The sequence below is a fragment of the Aulostomus chinensis genome, chromosome 17, assembly GCF_037954235.1.
Source record: "Aulostomus chinensis isolate RoL2024-O1b breed Wild chromosome 17, RoL_Achi_v1.0, whole genome shotgun sequence".
NCBI classification, from domain to species: Eukaryota; Metazoa; Chordata; class Actinopteri; order Syngnathiformes; family Aulostomidae; genus Aulostomus; species Aulostomus chinensis.
In genome coordinates, this window is record NC_141336.1 from 26,740,902 (window position 1) to 26,758,791 (window position 17,890).

Genomic DNA, 17,890 nt, shown 5'->3' on the forward strand with positions numbered 1-17,890 from the left:
TCTCTTCTTCTGTGGTTTGTTGCTGTGGGTTCATCAACTTCTGAGTCACTCAAACTGATCGCTAAAATGCATTCGGAGGGAAGATGGGAATATTTGGATGTAAATTTGAATGTTTGGAGGGTCGATGGGGATGCCTGAAGGTCTAATTGCTGGTTGTCATCTACAGCGCCCCCATCAGTTCGCATCGTGCACTCAGGTCAGACTTGTAACGTGGAGGAGGAGCGATACAGCGAGAGAGTTTACACCATCAGAGAGGGTGAAACTCTGGAGCTGCAGTGTCTGGTGACCGGACACCCCCGACCTCAGGTAACGATGCACTGGCAGAACTGTGAGCATCACTGGTTAACTGTTTGGCGCCTGCTAATGTGGCCTGAACGTTTGTAGCGGCGGCAGCTTGTCAAACGTCACCAGTGGAGTGATGAAAACACAGCCTCACCCTCCCATCGTCACAGGGCAGCGCATGGGCGCCAGCTGCTGCTGCAGTGGCGCTTTGTGCTTCGTAAATGAGACGACAGCTGAGAATATGGAGACGACGGATCTCCTCGCCAGGAAAGAGGGGAGATTTTGTTGGAACTTCCTCGAAACTGAGAGCTGATAGTGTGAGGACGGAGTGTCTGTCCCAATTGGGGACCACAGTCATCATCAATAAAGCTTTGCGATCGGACAGGAGAAGAAACAAAGGTGTTGGCCCAATGACGTCCTCTCTTTGGCGAGTAAGTTAGGGTCTTTAGTTTCAATAACTGACAATAAATAGGTTTTTCATGATTCATGGCGGACAGCTGCCAGTCATGCTGAAGTGATGGTGATGTCATCAGTAATTAGGTCTGATCAATCAAGTGAAGTCTCGTCCCTCTGCTTCTCGTTTTTTAGTCCGCTGTCGATTATTTCTGTCTTCAGTGTCTCCTGCTGTCACTCTTTGAAGCTATAAATAGATCAGCTGCTGGCAGACACACACACACACACACACACGAGTGTTCACAAGAGACAGGAGGACTCTGAGCATGTGTCTCCTGGCGCTCCCGAGGGTTACAAATTGACTCAATAAAACTGGAACAAAAACAACTCACAGATTTCTTGGCACGTTTGCGTCCTGCGAGGCCTCACTTTATTGGCTGCTGCAATGAAGGTCGTTTGGTCTGAACGCAGGATTTGTCAGGTCTGTCACCATGACAACAAATGATCAACTTTTAAAAGGTTGGTTTTCTGAAAGGAATTCTGATCATTTCAACTGATGCAGCAGCCATCACTGCATTGACCATTGGTCAGTCTGGTGGAGGGGCGGAGTCAGGAGACCTGCTGATGGAGGTAAGGGCACACATCAACTCAGGCTGAAGCGATTATGATGATGTGATGTTTTACTCTCTAAATGATTTAAGTGAACAAAACTGTAGAACGTCTGTCTGAGAGATGGACATCAGAGGATTGAGGGGGAGACGTGGGGGACAGATGGGCGAGAGGAGGATGATGGAGGACGAGATGGACAGAACAGATGGGAGGGAAAACTGACCAACAGCTGCTGAATGAGAACAAATCTGGCCGAGAGGCTGGACAACTCTCTCTCTCTCTCTCTCTCTCTCTCTCTCTCTCTCTCTCTCTCTCTCTCGTTAATCTGCAACAGCTACAGTCTGGCACTGATCCAGTTTCAACTAAACTGTTAGACCTCTGTGTGTGTGTGTGTGTGTGTGTGTGTGTGTGTGTGTGTGTGTGTGTGTGTGTGTGTGTGTGTAAAATGTAATGTGTCAAATATCATCGATCATCTTGTGATAAAACACTTCAAACTGTAATCACAAATCAGGACCAAACAGTCAAAAGTGACCAAAAAGATCAATGAGAAGACTTCAAAATATCAGAAATGTAAACAACGTTGTTCAAATTGTTGGTGGCGCCCGTGAACCCAACAGCATCATCAGCTGTTTAGGTGTGATGTCATCACCTATCATGATGTCCATCCAAACAACTCAAACATGTTATCATTGTGTCAAAGTCGTTTTAGGAAGTTGTCTGGAAGTCCTATTGAAACTCCGCCCCTTCCTCCTCACTCTCATCAGATTCGTTGGACTAAGACGGCGGGTGGGGCCTCTGACCGCCAGAGCGACGCCTCACTGCACAACGACACTCTTAGAATCAAAACCATCAGCCGCCACCAGGGGGGGCGATACTACTGCAAGGCAGAGAATGGCCTTGGATCCCCTGCCATCCGCTCCATCCGGGTGGATGTCTACTGTGAGAGCATGCACACACACACACACACACACACACACACTCACACACACTCCCCGTCATCACCAACAGGGACTCTGCCTGGTTCTGTTTCTACAAAGTTGCTCTGACAGTTTTTCTGATGTCCCATGATGGTGGAGTGTTTTTGTGAACGCGACGTTCTGCTACCTGAACCAGCGAGTTCACATGTGTGTGATTAGTTTAACAGTGTCCGTATGAATGTGATATGATGTCATGATGATGTCATCGTTGTTTTCCAAAAATGGACAAATGTAGCCAGAGAACATTACTTGATAATCTGCTCCAAACTACATCACGCCCACTTGTGACACATGAGATTTTACATTTTGCAAGCTCCGCCCACTAATGTAAGTGGTCCCAGTGAGGAGGAGTTGACTCTTGTTTTTTTTCCTTCCTGATCAAAAGGTTCTTGTAAGGGAACCAAAGTGCTGCAGTAGCTCGTATGCGCTGGCGGGTGTTTCTGGGATGGGGTGGGCGGTCTCAGTGGCGTCTTAAGTGCTTCCTTCAGGGCTCTGGGGCTTTTACTCAGCATTTCCTTCCAGATCAATCGTTCAGTCTCCTCACTGGTGCCACTTGTAGTGCATCATGGGAGTCCTTAGCGGACTGTGCTGGCAGTTTTTAGGGGCTGGACTTGTTTGATGTTCAGATGGCGGTCTGTGGGAAATGACTTACTGGCCATAACCCTCTCTGCTGCGAGTGAAAACCAACATGGCCGCCAGTAACAGCAGTCACGATCTCCACTGCAGGAAAGCAGCCCTGCTGGCGTAGAAGTGATGGAGGGCGGAGCTTCCAACTGCAAACATCTCAAACTGGTTCGATGTTTGTTTGACTCACACATCAAATAGAAACGATTGATTTAGCGCCATCACTGATAACAGCATTGGTGATCATCGAAGTCTCAAGGCCACGACTGCCAGATGAAGAACCCTGCATCTGAGGCTCGTGTCTCCTCGCCAGCTGGAGGAATCCACGTCAAACATCACATGACCTCAGAGACCCCCCCCACACACACACACACATAGACGAGGCCGATGATCTCCATTATTGATCGTTCAGTAGTTTTATCCAGATCCACCGACGGCGCCACTCGGCCACCAGGAGCCGCGTCGTGGTGGGAGGTGGAACTGATCTGCATCAGAGTGACGGTGACGTGTTTCCACAGCGGTTACAGGTCTGTGTTGTCGTCACGTAGCAACCACGACGCTACACAAACTCTCTGGTCACACAAGCATGTAACATGGACGTGTCAGAAGCATGTAGGCCGACTACACGCTTGTTTCTAACGGGGAGGTAGAAGGAAGGCCCTCATTGGTCCAGACTCACATTTTCTTCAGGTCTTGTTCACTGACTCCTGGTATACGTCACATCCTCAAGTACTGGTTCTGATGTCATCACGCAGTACTTGTACTGCCTAGCTGAGTGTTGTGTTATAATTGTGTTTGGATGCAACACAACAACTCTTTATTCCAAAAGCATCAAGAGGCTCCAGAGCTCCTGGCCGCTCCAGCTGGTTCTGGGTCTGCTCCTCATGTGTCATAATGTCCTGATCCCGGTCTCGTTCCTGTTTTACTTTGTAGTCGTGTCCTGTCTTCCTGTGCTCCCTCCTGTGACGACCTCATGCGTCTCACCTGTGTTGATTCTCATGGACGCTCTTTCACGGATCTTTCTTGCTCATTTGTGAGTTTTTCTCGGATGTTGTTAGTCTTGCTCTCCGTCTCAGTCTCATGTTCTCTCCGTCGTGTTCCCAGCTTCCCCCAAGCTCCAGAGTAACTTTTGGTTTTGTTTGCTACTTTGTATTTGCTCCTCAGTTGGTACTTTGAGTCCTTTGTTGTATTTTGGCTTTTGACTGTGAAACAACCCTTCTTGTTGAACACTGCTTGCCAAAGTGTGTATATATATATATATATATATATGTGTATATATATATATGTATATATATATATATATGTGTGTGTATATATATATATATATATGTGTGTATATATACATATATACACACATATATATATGTATATATATGTGTATATATATATGTATATATATGTATATATATGTATATATATTGACATAAATATTTATTTACATATATATTTTCATAAATATATATTTACATATATATGTATGTATATATGTATGTATATTTATATACATAAATAAATATATATATACACATCCATCGTCGTCTACCGCTTATTCCTTACTAGTAAGGGTCGCGGGGGGTGGAGCCTATCCCAGCATCAACAGGCAAGAGGCGGGGTTCAGCAGCCTATCCCAGCAGCCTTCCCCCTGGACAGGTCACCAGTCCATGGCAGGGCCAACACATAGAGACAGACAACCATTGGCTCTCCCAGCCACGCCTACGGTCAATTTAGAGTCTGGATTAACCTGGTCCCTCTTGATGTCTTTGGACTGTGGAGGAAGCTGGAGTACCAGAGAGAACCCAGCAGGAACAGGGAGAACATGGAGACTCACCCAGAAAGACCCCGTGCTGCAGCCGGGGCTCCACCCACAACCTTCTTGCTGGGGGGCCACAGTGAGGACCACTGCTCCACCGTGCAGCCCCTGTATATTTATATATAAATATCTATCTATCATCTATCTATCATCTTTCTATCTATCTATCTATCATCCATCTATCATCTATCTGTCTATCATCTATCTATCATCCATCTATCTTCTATCTTTCATCTATATATCTATCTATCTTTCATCTATCTATCTTCTATCTATCATCTATCTTCTATCATCTATCTATCATCTATCTATCTTCTATCTATCTATCATCTATCTATCTATCTATCTATCTATCTATCTATCATCTATCTATCTATCATCTATCTTTCATCTATCTATGTTCTATCTATCATCTTTCTATCATCTATCTATCATCTTTCTATCATCTATCTATCATCTATCTATCATCTATCTGTCTATCATCTATCTATCTATCATTTATCTATCATCTATCTATCTTCTTTCTATCATCTATCTATCTTCTATCTATCATCCATCTATCTTCTACCTTTCATCTATATATCTATCTATCTTGCATCTATCTATCTTCTATCTATCATCTATCTTCTATCATCTATCTATCATCTATCTATCTTCTATCTATCTATCATCTATCTATCTATCTATCATCTATCTATCATCTATCTATCATCTATCTTCTATCTATCTATCATCTATCTATCTATCTATCATCTATCTATCATCCATCTATCTTCTATCTTTCATCTATATATCTATCTATCTTGCATCTATCTATCTTCTATCTATCATCTATCTTCTATCATCTATCTATCATCTATCATCTATCTATCTATCTATCATCTATCTTCTATCTATCTATCATCTATCATCTATCTATCTATCTATCATCTATCTATCTATCTATCTATCTATCTATCTTCTATCTATCTATCATCTATCTATCTATCTATCTATCTTCTATCTATCTATCATCTATCTATCTATCTATCATCTATCTATCTATCATCTATCTATCATCTATCTATCTTCTATCTATCTATCATCTATCTATCTATCTATCTATCTATCTATCTATCTATCATCTATCTATCATCTATCTATCTATCTATCTATCTTCTATCTATCTATCATCTATCTATCTATCTATCATCTATCTATCTATCTATCTATCATCTATCTATCATCTATCTATCATCTATCTATCTATCTTCTATCTATCATCTATCTTCTATCATCTATCTATCATCTATCTATCTTCTATCTATCTATCATCTATCTATCTATCTATCATCTATCTATCATCTATCTATCATCTATCTTCTATCTATCTATCATCTATCTATCTATCTATCATCTATCTTGCATCTATCTATCTTCTATCTATCATCTATCTTCTATCATCTATCTATCATCTATCTATCTATCATCTATCTATCTATCATCTATCATCTATCATCTATCTATCTATCTATCATCTATCTATCTATCTATCTATCATCTATCATCTATCATCTATCTATCTATCTATCTTCTATCTATCTATCATCTATCATCTATCTATCTATCTATCATCTATCTATCTATCTATCTATCTATCTATCTTCTATCTATCTATCATCTATCTATCTATCTATCTATCTATCTATCATCTATCTATCTATCATCTATCTATCTATCTATCTATCATCTATCTATCATCTATCTATCTATCTATCTATCTATCTATCTATCTTCTATCTATCTATCATCTATCTATCTATCTATCATCTATCTATCTATCTATCTATCATCTATCTATCATCTATCTATCATCTATCTATCTATCTTCTATCTATCTATCATCTATCTATCTATCTATCATCTATCTATCATCTATCTATCTATCTATCTATCATCTTTCTATCATCTATCTATCATCTATCTATCATCTATCTGTCTATCATCTATCTATCTATCATCTATCTATCTTCTTTCTATCATCTTTCTATCATCTATCTGTCTATCATCTATCTATCTATCATCCATCTATCTTCTACCTTTCATCTATCTATCTATCTTGCATCTATCTATCTTCTATCTATCATCTATCTTCTATCATCTATCTATCATCTATCTATCTTCTATCTATCTATCATCTATCTATCTATCTATCATCTATCTATCTATCTATCATCTATCTTCTATCTATCTATCATCTATCTATCTATCTATCATCTATCTATCATCCATCTATCTTCTATCTTTCATCTATATATCTATCTATCTTGCATCTATCTATCTTCTATCTATCATCTATCTTCTATCATCTATCTATCATCTATCTATCTATCATCTATCATCTATCTATCTATCATCTATCTATCTATCATCTATCATCTATCATCTATCTATCTATCTATCATCTATCTTCTATCTATCTATCATCTATCATCTATCTATCTATCTATCATCTATCTATCTATCTATCTATCTATCTTCTATCTATCTATCATCTATCTATCTATCTATCTATCTTCTATCTATCTATCATCTATCTATCTATCTATCATCTATCTATCTATCTATCTATCTATCTATCTATCATCTATCTATCATCTATCTATCTATCTATTTATCTATCTTCTATCTATCTATCATCTATCTATCTATCTATCATCTATCTATCTATCTATCATCTATCTATCTATCTATCATCTATCTTCTATCTATCTATCATCTATCTATCTATCTTGCATCTATCTATCTTCTATCTATCATCTATCTTCTATCATCTATCTATCATCTATCTATCTATCATCTATCATCTATCTATCTATCATCTATCTATCTATCATCTATCATCTATCATCTATCATCTATCTATCTATCTATCATCTATCTTCTATCTATCTATCATCTATCATCTATCTATCATCTATCATCTATCTATCTATCTATCTTCTATCTATCTATCATCTATCTATCTATCTATCTATCTATCTTCTATCTATCTATCATCTATCTATCTATCTATCATCTATCTATCTATCTATCTATCTATCTATCTATCATCTATCTATCTTCTATCTATCTATCATCTATCTATCTATCTATCATCTATCTATCTATCTATCTATCATCTATCTATCATCTATCTATCTATCTATCTATCATCCATCTATCTTCTATCTTTCATCTATCTATCTTCTATCTATCATCTATCTATCTATCATCTATCTATCTATCTTCTATCTATCTATCATCTATCTATCTATCTATCATCTATCTATCATCTATCTATCTATCTATCTATCTTCTGTCCATCTATCTATCTATCTATCTATCATCTATCTATCATCTATCTATCTATCTATCTATCTATCATCTATCTATCATCTATCTGTCTATCATCTATCTATCTATCTATCATCCATCTATCTTCTATCTTTCATCTATATATCTATCTATCTTTCATCTATCTATCTTCTATCTATCATCTATCTATCATCTATCTATCATCTATCTGTCTATCATCTATCATCTATCTATCTTCTATCTATCATCTATCTATCTATCTATCTATCATCTATCTATCATCTATCTGTCTATCATCTATCATCTATCTATCATCTATCTTCTATCATCTATCTATCATCTATCTATCTATCTTCTGTCCATCTATCTATCTATCTATCTATCATCCATCATCCATCTATCTATCTATCATCTATCTATCATCTATCTATCTATCTATCTTCTGTCCATCTATCTATCTATCTATCTATCATCCATCATCCATCTATCTATCTTTCATCTATCTATCTATCTATCTATCTATCTATCTATCATCCATCTATCATCTATCTATCTATCATCTATCTTTCTATCATCTATCTATCATTTATCTATCTATCTATCTATCAATCTATCATCTATCTATCATCAATCTATCTATCATCTATCTATCTATCATCCATCTATCATCTATCTATCTATCATCTATCTTTCTATCATCTATCTATCATTTATCTATCTATCTATCTATCAATCTATCATCTATCTATCATCGATCTATCTATCATCTATCTGTCTATCATCTATCTATCTATCATCTATCTTTCTATCATCTATCTATCATTTATCTATCTATCTATCTATCAATCTATCATCTATCTATCATCAATCTATCTATCATCTATCTATCTATCATCTTTCTATCTTTCATCTATCTATCATCTATCTATCTATCATCTATCTATCTATCATCTTTCTATCTTTCATCTATCTATCATCTATCTATCTATCATCTATCAATCTATCTATCATCTATTTATCATCTATCTATCTATCATCTATCTGTCTATCATCTATCTGTCTGTCATCTATCTATCATCTATCTATCTATCATCTATATATCATCTGTCTATCATCTATCTATCTATCTATCATCCATCTATCATCTATCTATCTATCTATCATCTATCTATCTATCTATCATCCATCTATCATCTATCTATCTATCATCTATCTATCTATCATCTATCTATCATCTATCTATCTTTCATCTATCATCTATCTATCTATCTATCATCTATCTATCTATCTATCATCCATCTATCATCTATCTATCTATCATCTATCTATCTATCATCTATCTATCATCTATCTATCTTTCATCTATCTATCTATCATCTATCTATCTATCATTTATCTATCATCTATCTGTCTATCATCTATCTATCTATCATCCATCTATCTTCTATCTTTCATCTATATATCTATCTATCTTGCATCTATCTATCTTCTATCTATCATCCATCTATCATCTATCTATCTATCATCTTTCTATCATCTATCTATCATCTTTCTATCATCTATCTGTCTATCATCTATCTATCTATCATTTATCTATCATCTATCTATCTATCATCTTTCTATCATCTATCTATCATCTTTCTATCATCTATCTGTCTATCATCTATCTATCTATCATCTTTCTATCATCTATCTATCATCTATCTATCTGTCTATCATCTATCTATCTATCATTTATCTATCATCTATCTATCTTCTTTCTATCATCTTTCTATCATCTATCTGTCTATCATCTATCTATCTATCATCCATCTATCTTCTATCTTTCATCTATATATCTATCTATCTTGCATCTATCTATCTTCTATCTATCATCCATCTATCTATCATCTATCTATCTATCTATCTATCATCTATCTATCATCTATCTATCTGTCTTCTGTCCATCTATCATCTATCTATCTATCATCTATCATCTATCTATCATCTATCTATCATCTATCTATCTATCTATTTATCATCTATCTATCATCTATCTATCTATCTATCATCCATCTATCATCTATCATCTATCTAACATCTATCCATCTATCATCATCTATCTATCTATCTATCATCTATCTATCATCTATCAATCTATCATCTATCTATCATCTATCTATCTATCATCTATCTATCATCTATCTATCATCTATCTATCATCTATCTATCTATCTATTTATCATCTATCTATCATCTATCTATCTATCTATCATCCATCTATCATCTATCTATCATCTATCTATCATCTATCTATCTATCATCTATCTATCATCCATCTATCTATCATCTATCTATCATCTATCTATCATCTATCAATCTATCATCTATCTATCATCTATCTATCTATCATCTATCATCTATCTATCATCTATCTATCATCTATCTATCATCTATCAATCTATCATCTATCTATCATCTATCATCTATCTATCATCTATCTATCATCTATCTATCATCTATCAATCTATCATCTATCTATCATCTATCTATCTATCATCTATCTATCATCTATCTATCATCTATCTATCATCTATCAATCTATCATCTATCTATCATCTATCTATCTATCAATCTATCATCTATCTATCATCTATCAATCTATCATCTATCTATCATCTATTCATCATCTATCTATCATCTATCTATCTATCTATCATCTATCTATCATCTATCATCTATCTATCATCTATCAATCTATCATCTATCTATCATCTATCTATCTATCATCTATCTATCTATCTATCATCTATCTATCATCTATCTATCTATCTATCATCTATCTATCTATCTATCATCTATCTATCATCTATCATCTATCTATCATCTATCAATCTATCATCTATCTATCATCTATCTATCTATCATCTATCATCTATCTATCATTTATCTATCATCTATCTATCATCTATCAATCTATCATCTATCTATCATCTATCTATCTATCTATTTATCATCTATCTATCATCTATCTATCATCTATCAATCTATCATCTATCTATCATCTATCTATCTATCATCTATCATCTATCTATCATCTATCTATCATCTATCTATCATCTATCTATCTATCTATCTATCTGTCTATCATCTATCTATCTTCTGTCTTTCTATCATCTATCTATCTATCATCTATCTATCATCTATCTATCATCTTTCATCTATCTATCATCTATCTATCTATCTATCATCTATCTATCATCTATCTATCTATCTATCATCTATCATCTATCTATCATCTATCTATCATCTATCTATCTATCTATCTATCTGTCTATCATCTATCTATCTTCTGTCTTTCTATCATCTATCTATCTATCATCTATCTATCATCTATCTATCATCTTTCATCTATCTATCATCTATCTATCTATCTATCATCTATCTATCATCTATCTATCTATCTATCATCTATCTATCTATCTATCATCTATCTATCATCTATCTATCTATCTATCATCTATCTATCATCTATCATCTATCTATCATCTATCTATCTATCATCTATCTATCATCTATCTATCTATCTATCATCTATCTATCATCTATCTATCTATCTATCATCTATCTATCATCTATCTATCATCTATCTATCATCTATCATCTATCTATCATCTATCTATCTATCTATCATCTATCTATCATCTATCTATCTATCTATCATCTATCTATCATCTATCTATCTATCTATCTATCTATCTATCTATCATCTATCTATCATCTATCTATCATCTATCTATCTATCTATCATCTATCTATCATCTATCTATCTATCTATCATCTATCTATCTATCTATCATCTATCTATCATCTATCTATCATCTATCTATCATCTATCTATCTATCTATCATCTATCTATCATCTATCTATCTATCTATCTATCTATCATCTATCTATCATCTATCTATCATCTATCTATCATCTATCTATCTATCTATCATCTATCTATCATCTATCTATCTATCTATCATCTATCTATCATCTATCTATCTATATATAGATATATATATCTATATATGGTATAAGATATTTTTTCCCCCTGTGGGGTCATGCGAGCTGGGAGCAACCTGAACCCATTACAGAGGTGGGTGGGGCTAAAGAGTTGCTCACCTGTGACAGCATCACAGACATGAACAGAATGGAAGTCATGAAACCAAAAGTTTTGAATGCTGAAAACTGTCTGGATTTCTAACTTGTCACCTGGGAACTGTGGTTCTGCTCCCCAGACCTGGACCAGCCGCTGATCACAGTCCATCAGAGTGTAAGTGAGACGAAGGAGCAGTTCTACTTTGAGAGGACCGTGTTCCTGCGTTGCGTCGCCAACTCCAACCCACCTGTCCTGTACACCTGGCGGAGAGGCCGGGAGGTGCTGTCACAGGGCTCTGACTCTGGCGTGGAGATCTACGAACCCTTTTTCACACAGGTGAGAAAGCACACCTGCAAGATGTGGTCAGTTGGCAGCATCAACAGGCCACTGTCAGTGCTAAACTCATGATCAGACACCAAACCTGTTCGATACTGAACATGTTGGCGCGTTAGCTGCCACTGCTAGCATGTGCTCAAGATGCTAGGCTACTGGACGTCTGATCTTTCAGGCAAGGTCCTCTACAAATCATGAAGGAAGTCGCCATCCGGTGACCAGGAAACAACTGTAGTCCTGAATGATGTTTTCTCATATGAAGATATATTTGGTGGCACTCGTATTATTATTATTATTATTATTATTGTTGGTGTTATTATTATTATTATTATTATTATTTAGCTAGAGAGTGCGAGCTAGCAAGCACCAACAGGCTTCAATGAAAAGCAAAAAGGAATTTTCAGTCTGTTTTCTCTGCACATCTCACAGACAAATGTTCATGTCGGATGAGCACAAACTCGCCAGGTTGACAGGCGGTCGCTCCGACGTGTGTTGTGCTTCACGACCTGCCCCTGCTCGGCGGCGCCCCCTACTGTTGGTTAGGTTTCCCTTATTTCTGCTCTGTTTTGTGATGCGATCATGAACTACGTGACTCCTGAAACGTTCAGCGCCACTGTGAGAGAATAGGTGGGCGTCGACTAAACCAAGTCCTGTCCATGTTGTGGATGTTCAGCTTGGTTTGGGGCTTCACCCTAACAGATTGAATCAGCTGCTAATGAGCAACGCAACTTCACACGTCAATTAAAATGAAATTTAATTTTGATTAATTTCAAGCCAATAATATAGAAGTAAACAGGAAGCGACCTCCAAGTGTCATTGTGCCGCTTCCTGCCTTCAGCCAGAAGACGTCTCCATCTGAAACAGTAGCGCCCCCCAATGGCCAATATCAACCTCAGCTGTGTCCTGTTTCCAGTAGTTACCATCTTGTTGTCACCATTGTTCCAATGAGCTCAACAATTTAAACTCCTCCCCCTCCTGTGGATGGACATTTTTGTCTTTTGGCCATTGGGGTTCAATTCAGAGGGAAAGGGAAGTTGTTGACTGTGGAGCCTTCAGCAGCGAGCTCACTGACTCCTCCCCCATCACGCCTTCATGCCCCCTGTGGGCTGTAATGAGGAACTCTCCTCTGCTGGCCGCCATCTTTCTGCAAACATCCCACATAAATGTCATCTAATCTCATCTTGTCAGTCAGACAAGGCGGCGGTGACGCTACTAGAGGAGATCAGGGATTTGACAACAAGGTGGAGAAGTGAGGAGGCGGGGCTTCGTGATGTTTCATGTGTTGAGAATCACTCAAAATCTTCTTATTCAAGTCATCGACTACACGCGGCGACTCAGTTTGAGTCTACGACAGTGAGTAACTCACTTGTGTGCAACTTCCTGTTGTTGGCCTGTTCAGAACTCCTTTCAGAAAAGCAGCATTTTTAAAGTTGTAGTTGTAGTGGCAACAGACCTGATAAATCATGCATTCATCAATTTTTCATGATTTCAGTATCATTTTGATGTGTATTACTATTAATTAAATGTCTGTGTGTTTTTGTAACAGGGAGAAACAAAGATCCTGAAGTTGAAGAATCTTCGTCCTCAGGACTACGCCAACTACACCTGCATCGCCTCCGTCAGGAATGTCTGCGGCATCAGAGACAAGACCGCCCACTTCCATCTGAACAACAAGACGGGTACTCACACACACACCACACGCACACACACACCTGTCCTGCTGCATCTCTCTCGCCGGTACTGTAGATCCTGCTGCGCCACCCCAGGGGCTGATGGGATTTACATGATGTCAGCTCACAGAGGTCGCCGGAGCTATTTTTATCTCCCTTGTTATTATTTCAGCATTTGGCTGCTGTTCTGGCTCTGCGGGTGCAGCTGGTGGAGCTGGTTCAGTTCCTCCGTGATCACCAGGGTTATTAAAAGAAGAACCGGAATGAAAATCATGTCAAATGTGTTTCTGCATTCCAGTTATTGAGTACGATTGTGTTATTTTCATATTTGGAGAAGATGGAGACCAGCATGTCGGCCTGTGAGAGCCGGACTCATTTTTCCTAAAAGTACAATTCATGAAGTTGTCACGTTTTAATAATGACACAAATAATAAAATGTCGGTTTGATGGTTCGTCCTGTTTTACGAAGACACCTTTTTTGTATTTTGGTAAGAAATTAAATGAATTTGCCAGAAACAGTTGATAAATCGGTACCACATTACGAAACAAGACGACAAAAATTGTAATTCTCTTGGTGCCCCCCCCCCCCCAGCGTCCCCCTCCATCAAGCTCCTCCTCGACGACCCCCTGGTGGTTAACACTGGGGAGACCATCACGCTGGTGTGTGCGGCATCTGGTGGGGATCCTCCCCCCACACTGGTATGGGTGAGGCCCGGGGGGGGGGATCTCCCAAGCGGCAGTGTGATGAACGGGGGTACGCTGACCATCCCTGCTGTCACCGTGGAGGACGCCGGCGCCTACAGCTGCATGGCATCCAACAACGTGGGAAACCCAGCCAAGAAATCCACCAGCGTCCTAGTTAGAGGTACAAAAACTACAACTCAAAACCTGCATGCAACTTTAGCAGAGAGCCTGAACACTCAGAGCTTGCAGGGTCCTCCTGTCCCCATAAACCAGCAGGTCCCCGTGACAGTTCGCTGTCGGTGTCCCTCGTTTATCTCCCCTCCGACATGTCGGTACCAGTCGGTAAACATCGAGGCTTGTCTTTTAATAAATCCCAAAGTTTCCATGGAAAGTGGCAATCAACTTCTTCTGTTCGTGCACAATGTTGATGCCCCCTGGTGGGCTGCAGGTGCACTGCTGCAACTCCTGACGTGACAGACTTCATTAAGCTCTTCTAGGGACACGTGTCCCTGTGATGTGGTGATATAAACTCAAGTATCAACACGTCTACGTCGCTGTGTTCTGCTCTGTAATCTGCTGGGACTTCAGCTGTAACTGCCGCTACCTGTTGACGGTGTTCTCTCGCTTCCTGTGACTGCTCAGGTGAGCTGCAGCTACAAAGACTCATCCATGTCTCGACTCGTGTTTCTGAACATACAGGCTGCAGCAGAATAAAGACCCAGCACTTCAAACGCGGCGTTTATCTGCGTCTCAGCAGAGAGGCCTTAAGCTCTCAGATTATTTTCAAATCCTTCGCTGTGCCGCATCAAGGCGAGCCGACTGCGCTTCATGTTCACCCTGTCAGGTCAGCGTCGTCATCGTCAGCAGTTTGCTTCCAACTGTTTTTCCAACCGGCAGGATTTCTAAACGGGTAACGAGAGACAGCGTTGATCAAATCCGAGGGACGTCCGTCAGCCAGGTGTTTTCTTTTCAGAAAGTATTTTGAACACAGAAAACGTGCAGCAGGATGGGATCACATGACTGAGCTCAGATTCATAATTTTAGATTTTTAATCATTTCCTGCCGAGACACAGTTGGACACAAAAATCAGGTGAAATGACACCGGGTCATCCAGGGACGTTCCACTCTAGTTGAGTTGCTGCATGGCGGTTCGGATCTGTCATGGACTCTCTGGTCTGCATGGGTGCATTACCTCAGTTGACCTCTGGGGGGCCTATTGGCAGGGACTGAAACTGCATCTTGATCCCCATAAACTTCATGGCACCAAACTCCTCAAAGTCAGACACCCGATGAATATTACTATTAATATTTCTACTTGTACTACTCAGCTTGTTGACAGTTCAAGAGTCAGAACTAGGGACACAAAATTGAGTCGAATGTAGTGAATAATTAAACTTTTAACATCAGCGAAAGTAGGTGTCTCCAGGAACAATCCGCTGCTCTCCTCCTGAAACTATTTATACACACACACACACACACATACACACACACACACCTGGGATTTGAACTACAACTCCTGGCTGTGGCATGATGGCCTGGTCGTTGGCTACACGTGGTGACGGTTTATCAAATCAAAATGGAATTCTGAAACATTCACATTTAATTTCACTTTCACACTTTTTACAAACAACAAATCTGTCTCAGCATCACTGAGTTCAGCTGTAAATACACAGTCTAATAATAACTAAAATAATTTTCTTACCATACTGAACCAATGTTCTCAATGAAATATTTGAAGTTCATCCTCTAATATCCTGGTCATTTTTTATATAAATGTAATTAAATAATATATCCCAAAGGATAAAGGGGATGACATGCAGTGTTCCAAAAATTGTTCTTAACTTCTAGCTGTCACAGACTCTTATTTTTCAAAAATGTCATTTTATTGTTAGTTTTGAAAGTTTAATCAAAGCATTTTCCATCAAAAATCAAGAAAAAGCAAACAAATTCCATCCATCATCCATCATCCATCCCTCCATCCATCCCTCCATCCATCCCTCCATCCATCATCCATCCGTCCATCATCCATCATACATCCCTCCATCCATCATACATCCCTCCATCATACATCCCTCCATCCATCATACATCCCTCCATCATACATCCCTCCATCCATCATACATCCCTCCATCATACATCCATCCATCCATCATACATCCCTCCATCCATCATACATCCATTCATCATCCATCCATCCCTCCATCCATCCATCCATCATACATCCCTCCATCATCCATTCCTCCCTCCATCATCCATCCATCCATCACCCATCCATCCATCCCTCCATCCATCATCCATCCATCATCCATCCATCCATCCATCCATCCATCCATTCATCACCTATCCATTATCCATCCATCCATCATCCATCCCTCCATCCATCCCTCCCTCCATCCATCCATCCCTCCATGTTCTCCCTCTTCTCCTGTTGAGGGTGGTGGGGGTGGAGCCTATCCCAGCAGCCTTCCCCCTGGACAGGTCACCAGTCCATGGCAGGGCCAACACATAGAGACAGACAACCATTGGCTCTCCCAGCCACGCCTACGGTCAATTTAGAGTCTGGATTAACCTGGTCCCTCTTGATGTCTTTGGACTGTGGAGGAAGCTGGAGTACCAGAGAGAACCCAGCAGGAACAGGGAGAACATGGAGACTCACCCAGAAAGACCCCGTGCTGCAGCCGGGGCTCCACCCTCAACCTTCTTGCTGGGGGGCCACAGGGAGGACCACTGCTCCACCCACAACCTTCTTGCTGGGGGCCACAGGGAGGACCACTGCTCCACCCACAACCTTCTTGCTGGGGGCCACAGGGAGGACCACTGCTCCACCCACAACCTTCTTGCTGGGGGCCACAGGGAGGACCACTGCTCCACCCACAACCTTCTTGCTGGGGGCCACAGGGAGGACCACTGCTCCACCCACAACCTTCTTGCTGGGGGCCACAGGGAGGACCACTGCTCCACCCACAACCTTCTTGCTGGGGGCCACAGGGAGGACCACTGCTCCACCGGGCCACCTGCAAACAAATACATTCTACAAAAATTGTC

The 17,890-nt window shown here is 39.3% G+C and overlaps 1 protein-coding gene across 4 annotated transcripts in view; it reads left to right on the forward strand.

Moving 5' to 3' along the window:
• Nucleotides 1-17,890, forward strand: part of mdga2a (MAM domain containing glycosylphosphatidylinositol anchor 2a) — a 48,351-nt gene that overhangs the window by 9,672 nt on the left and 20,789 nt on the right. The window contains exons 3-8 of one of the 4 annotated variants that reach the window (XM_086181550.1): nt 167-306; nt 2,049-2,223; nt 12,298-12,494; nt 13,680-13,844; nt 14,038-14,170; nt 14,754-15,026. In XM_086181550.1, the coding sequence (XP_086037676.1) occupies nt 167-306; nt 2,049-2,223; nt 12,298-12,494; nt 13,680-13,844; nt 14,038-14,170; nt 14,754-15,026 (1,083 nt within the window). Of the gene's footprint in view, nt 1-166; nt 307-376; nt 714-1,010; nt 1,306-2,048; nt 2,224-12,297; nt 12,495-13,679; nt 13,845-14,037; nt 14,171-14,753; nt 15,027-17,890 lie in introns of those variants that run through there. The other 3 variants (XM_086181551.1, XM_086181552.1, XM_086181553.1) reach the window with 3 other exon arrangements.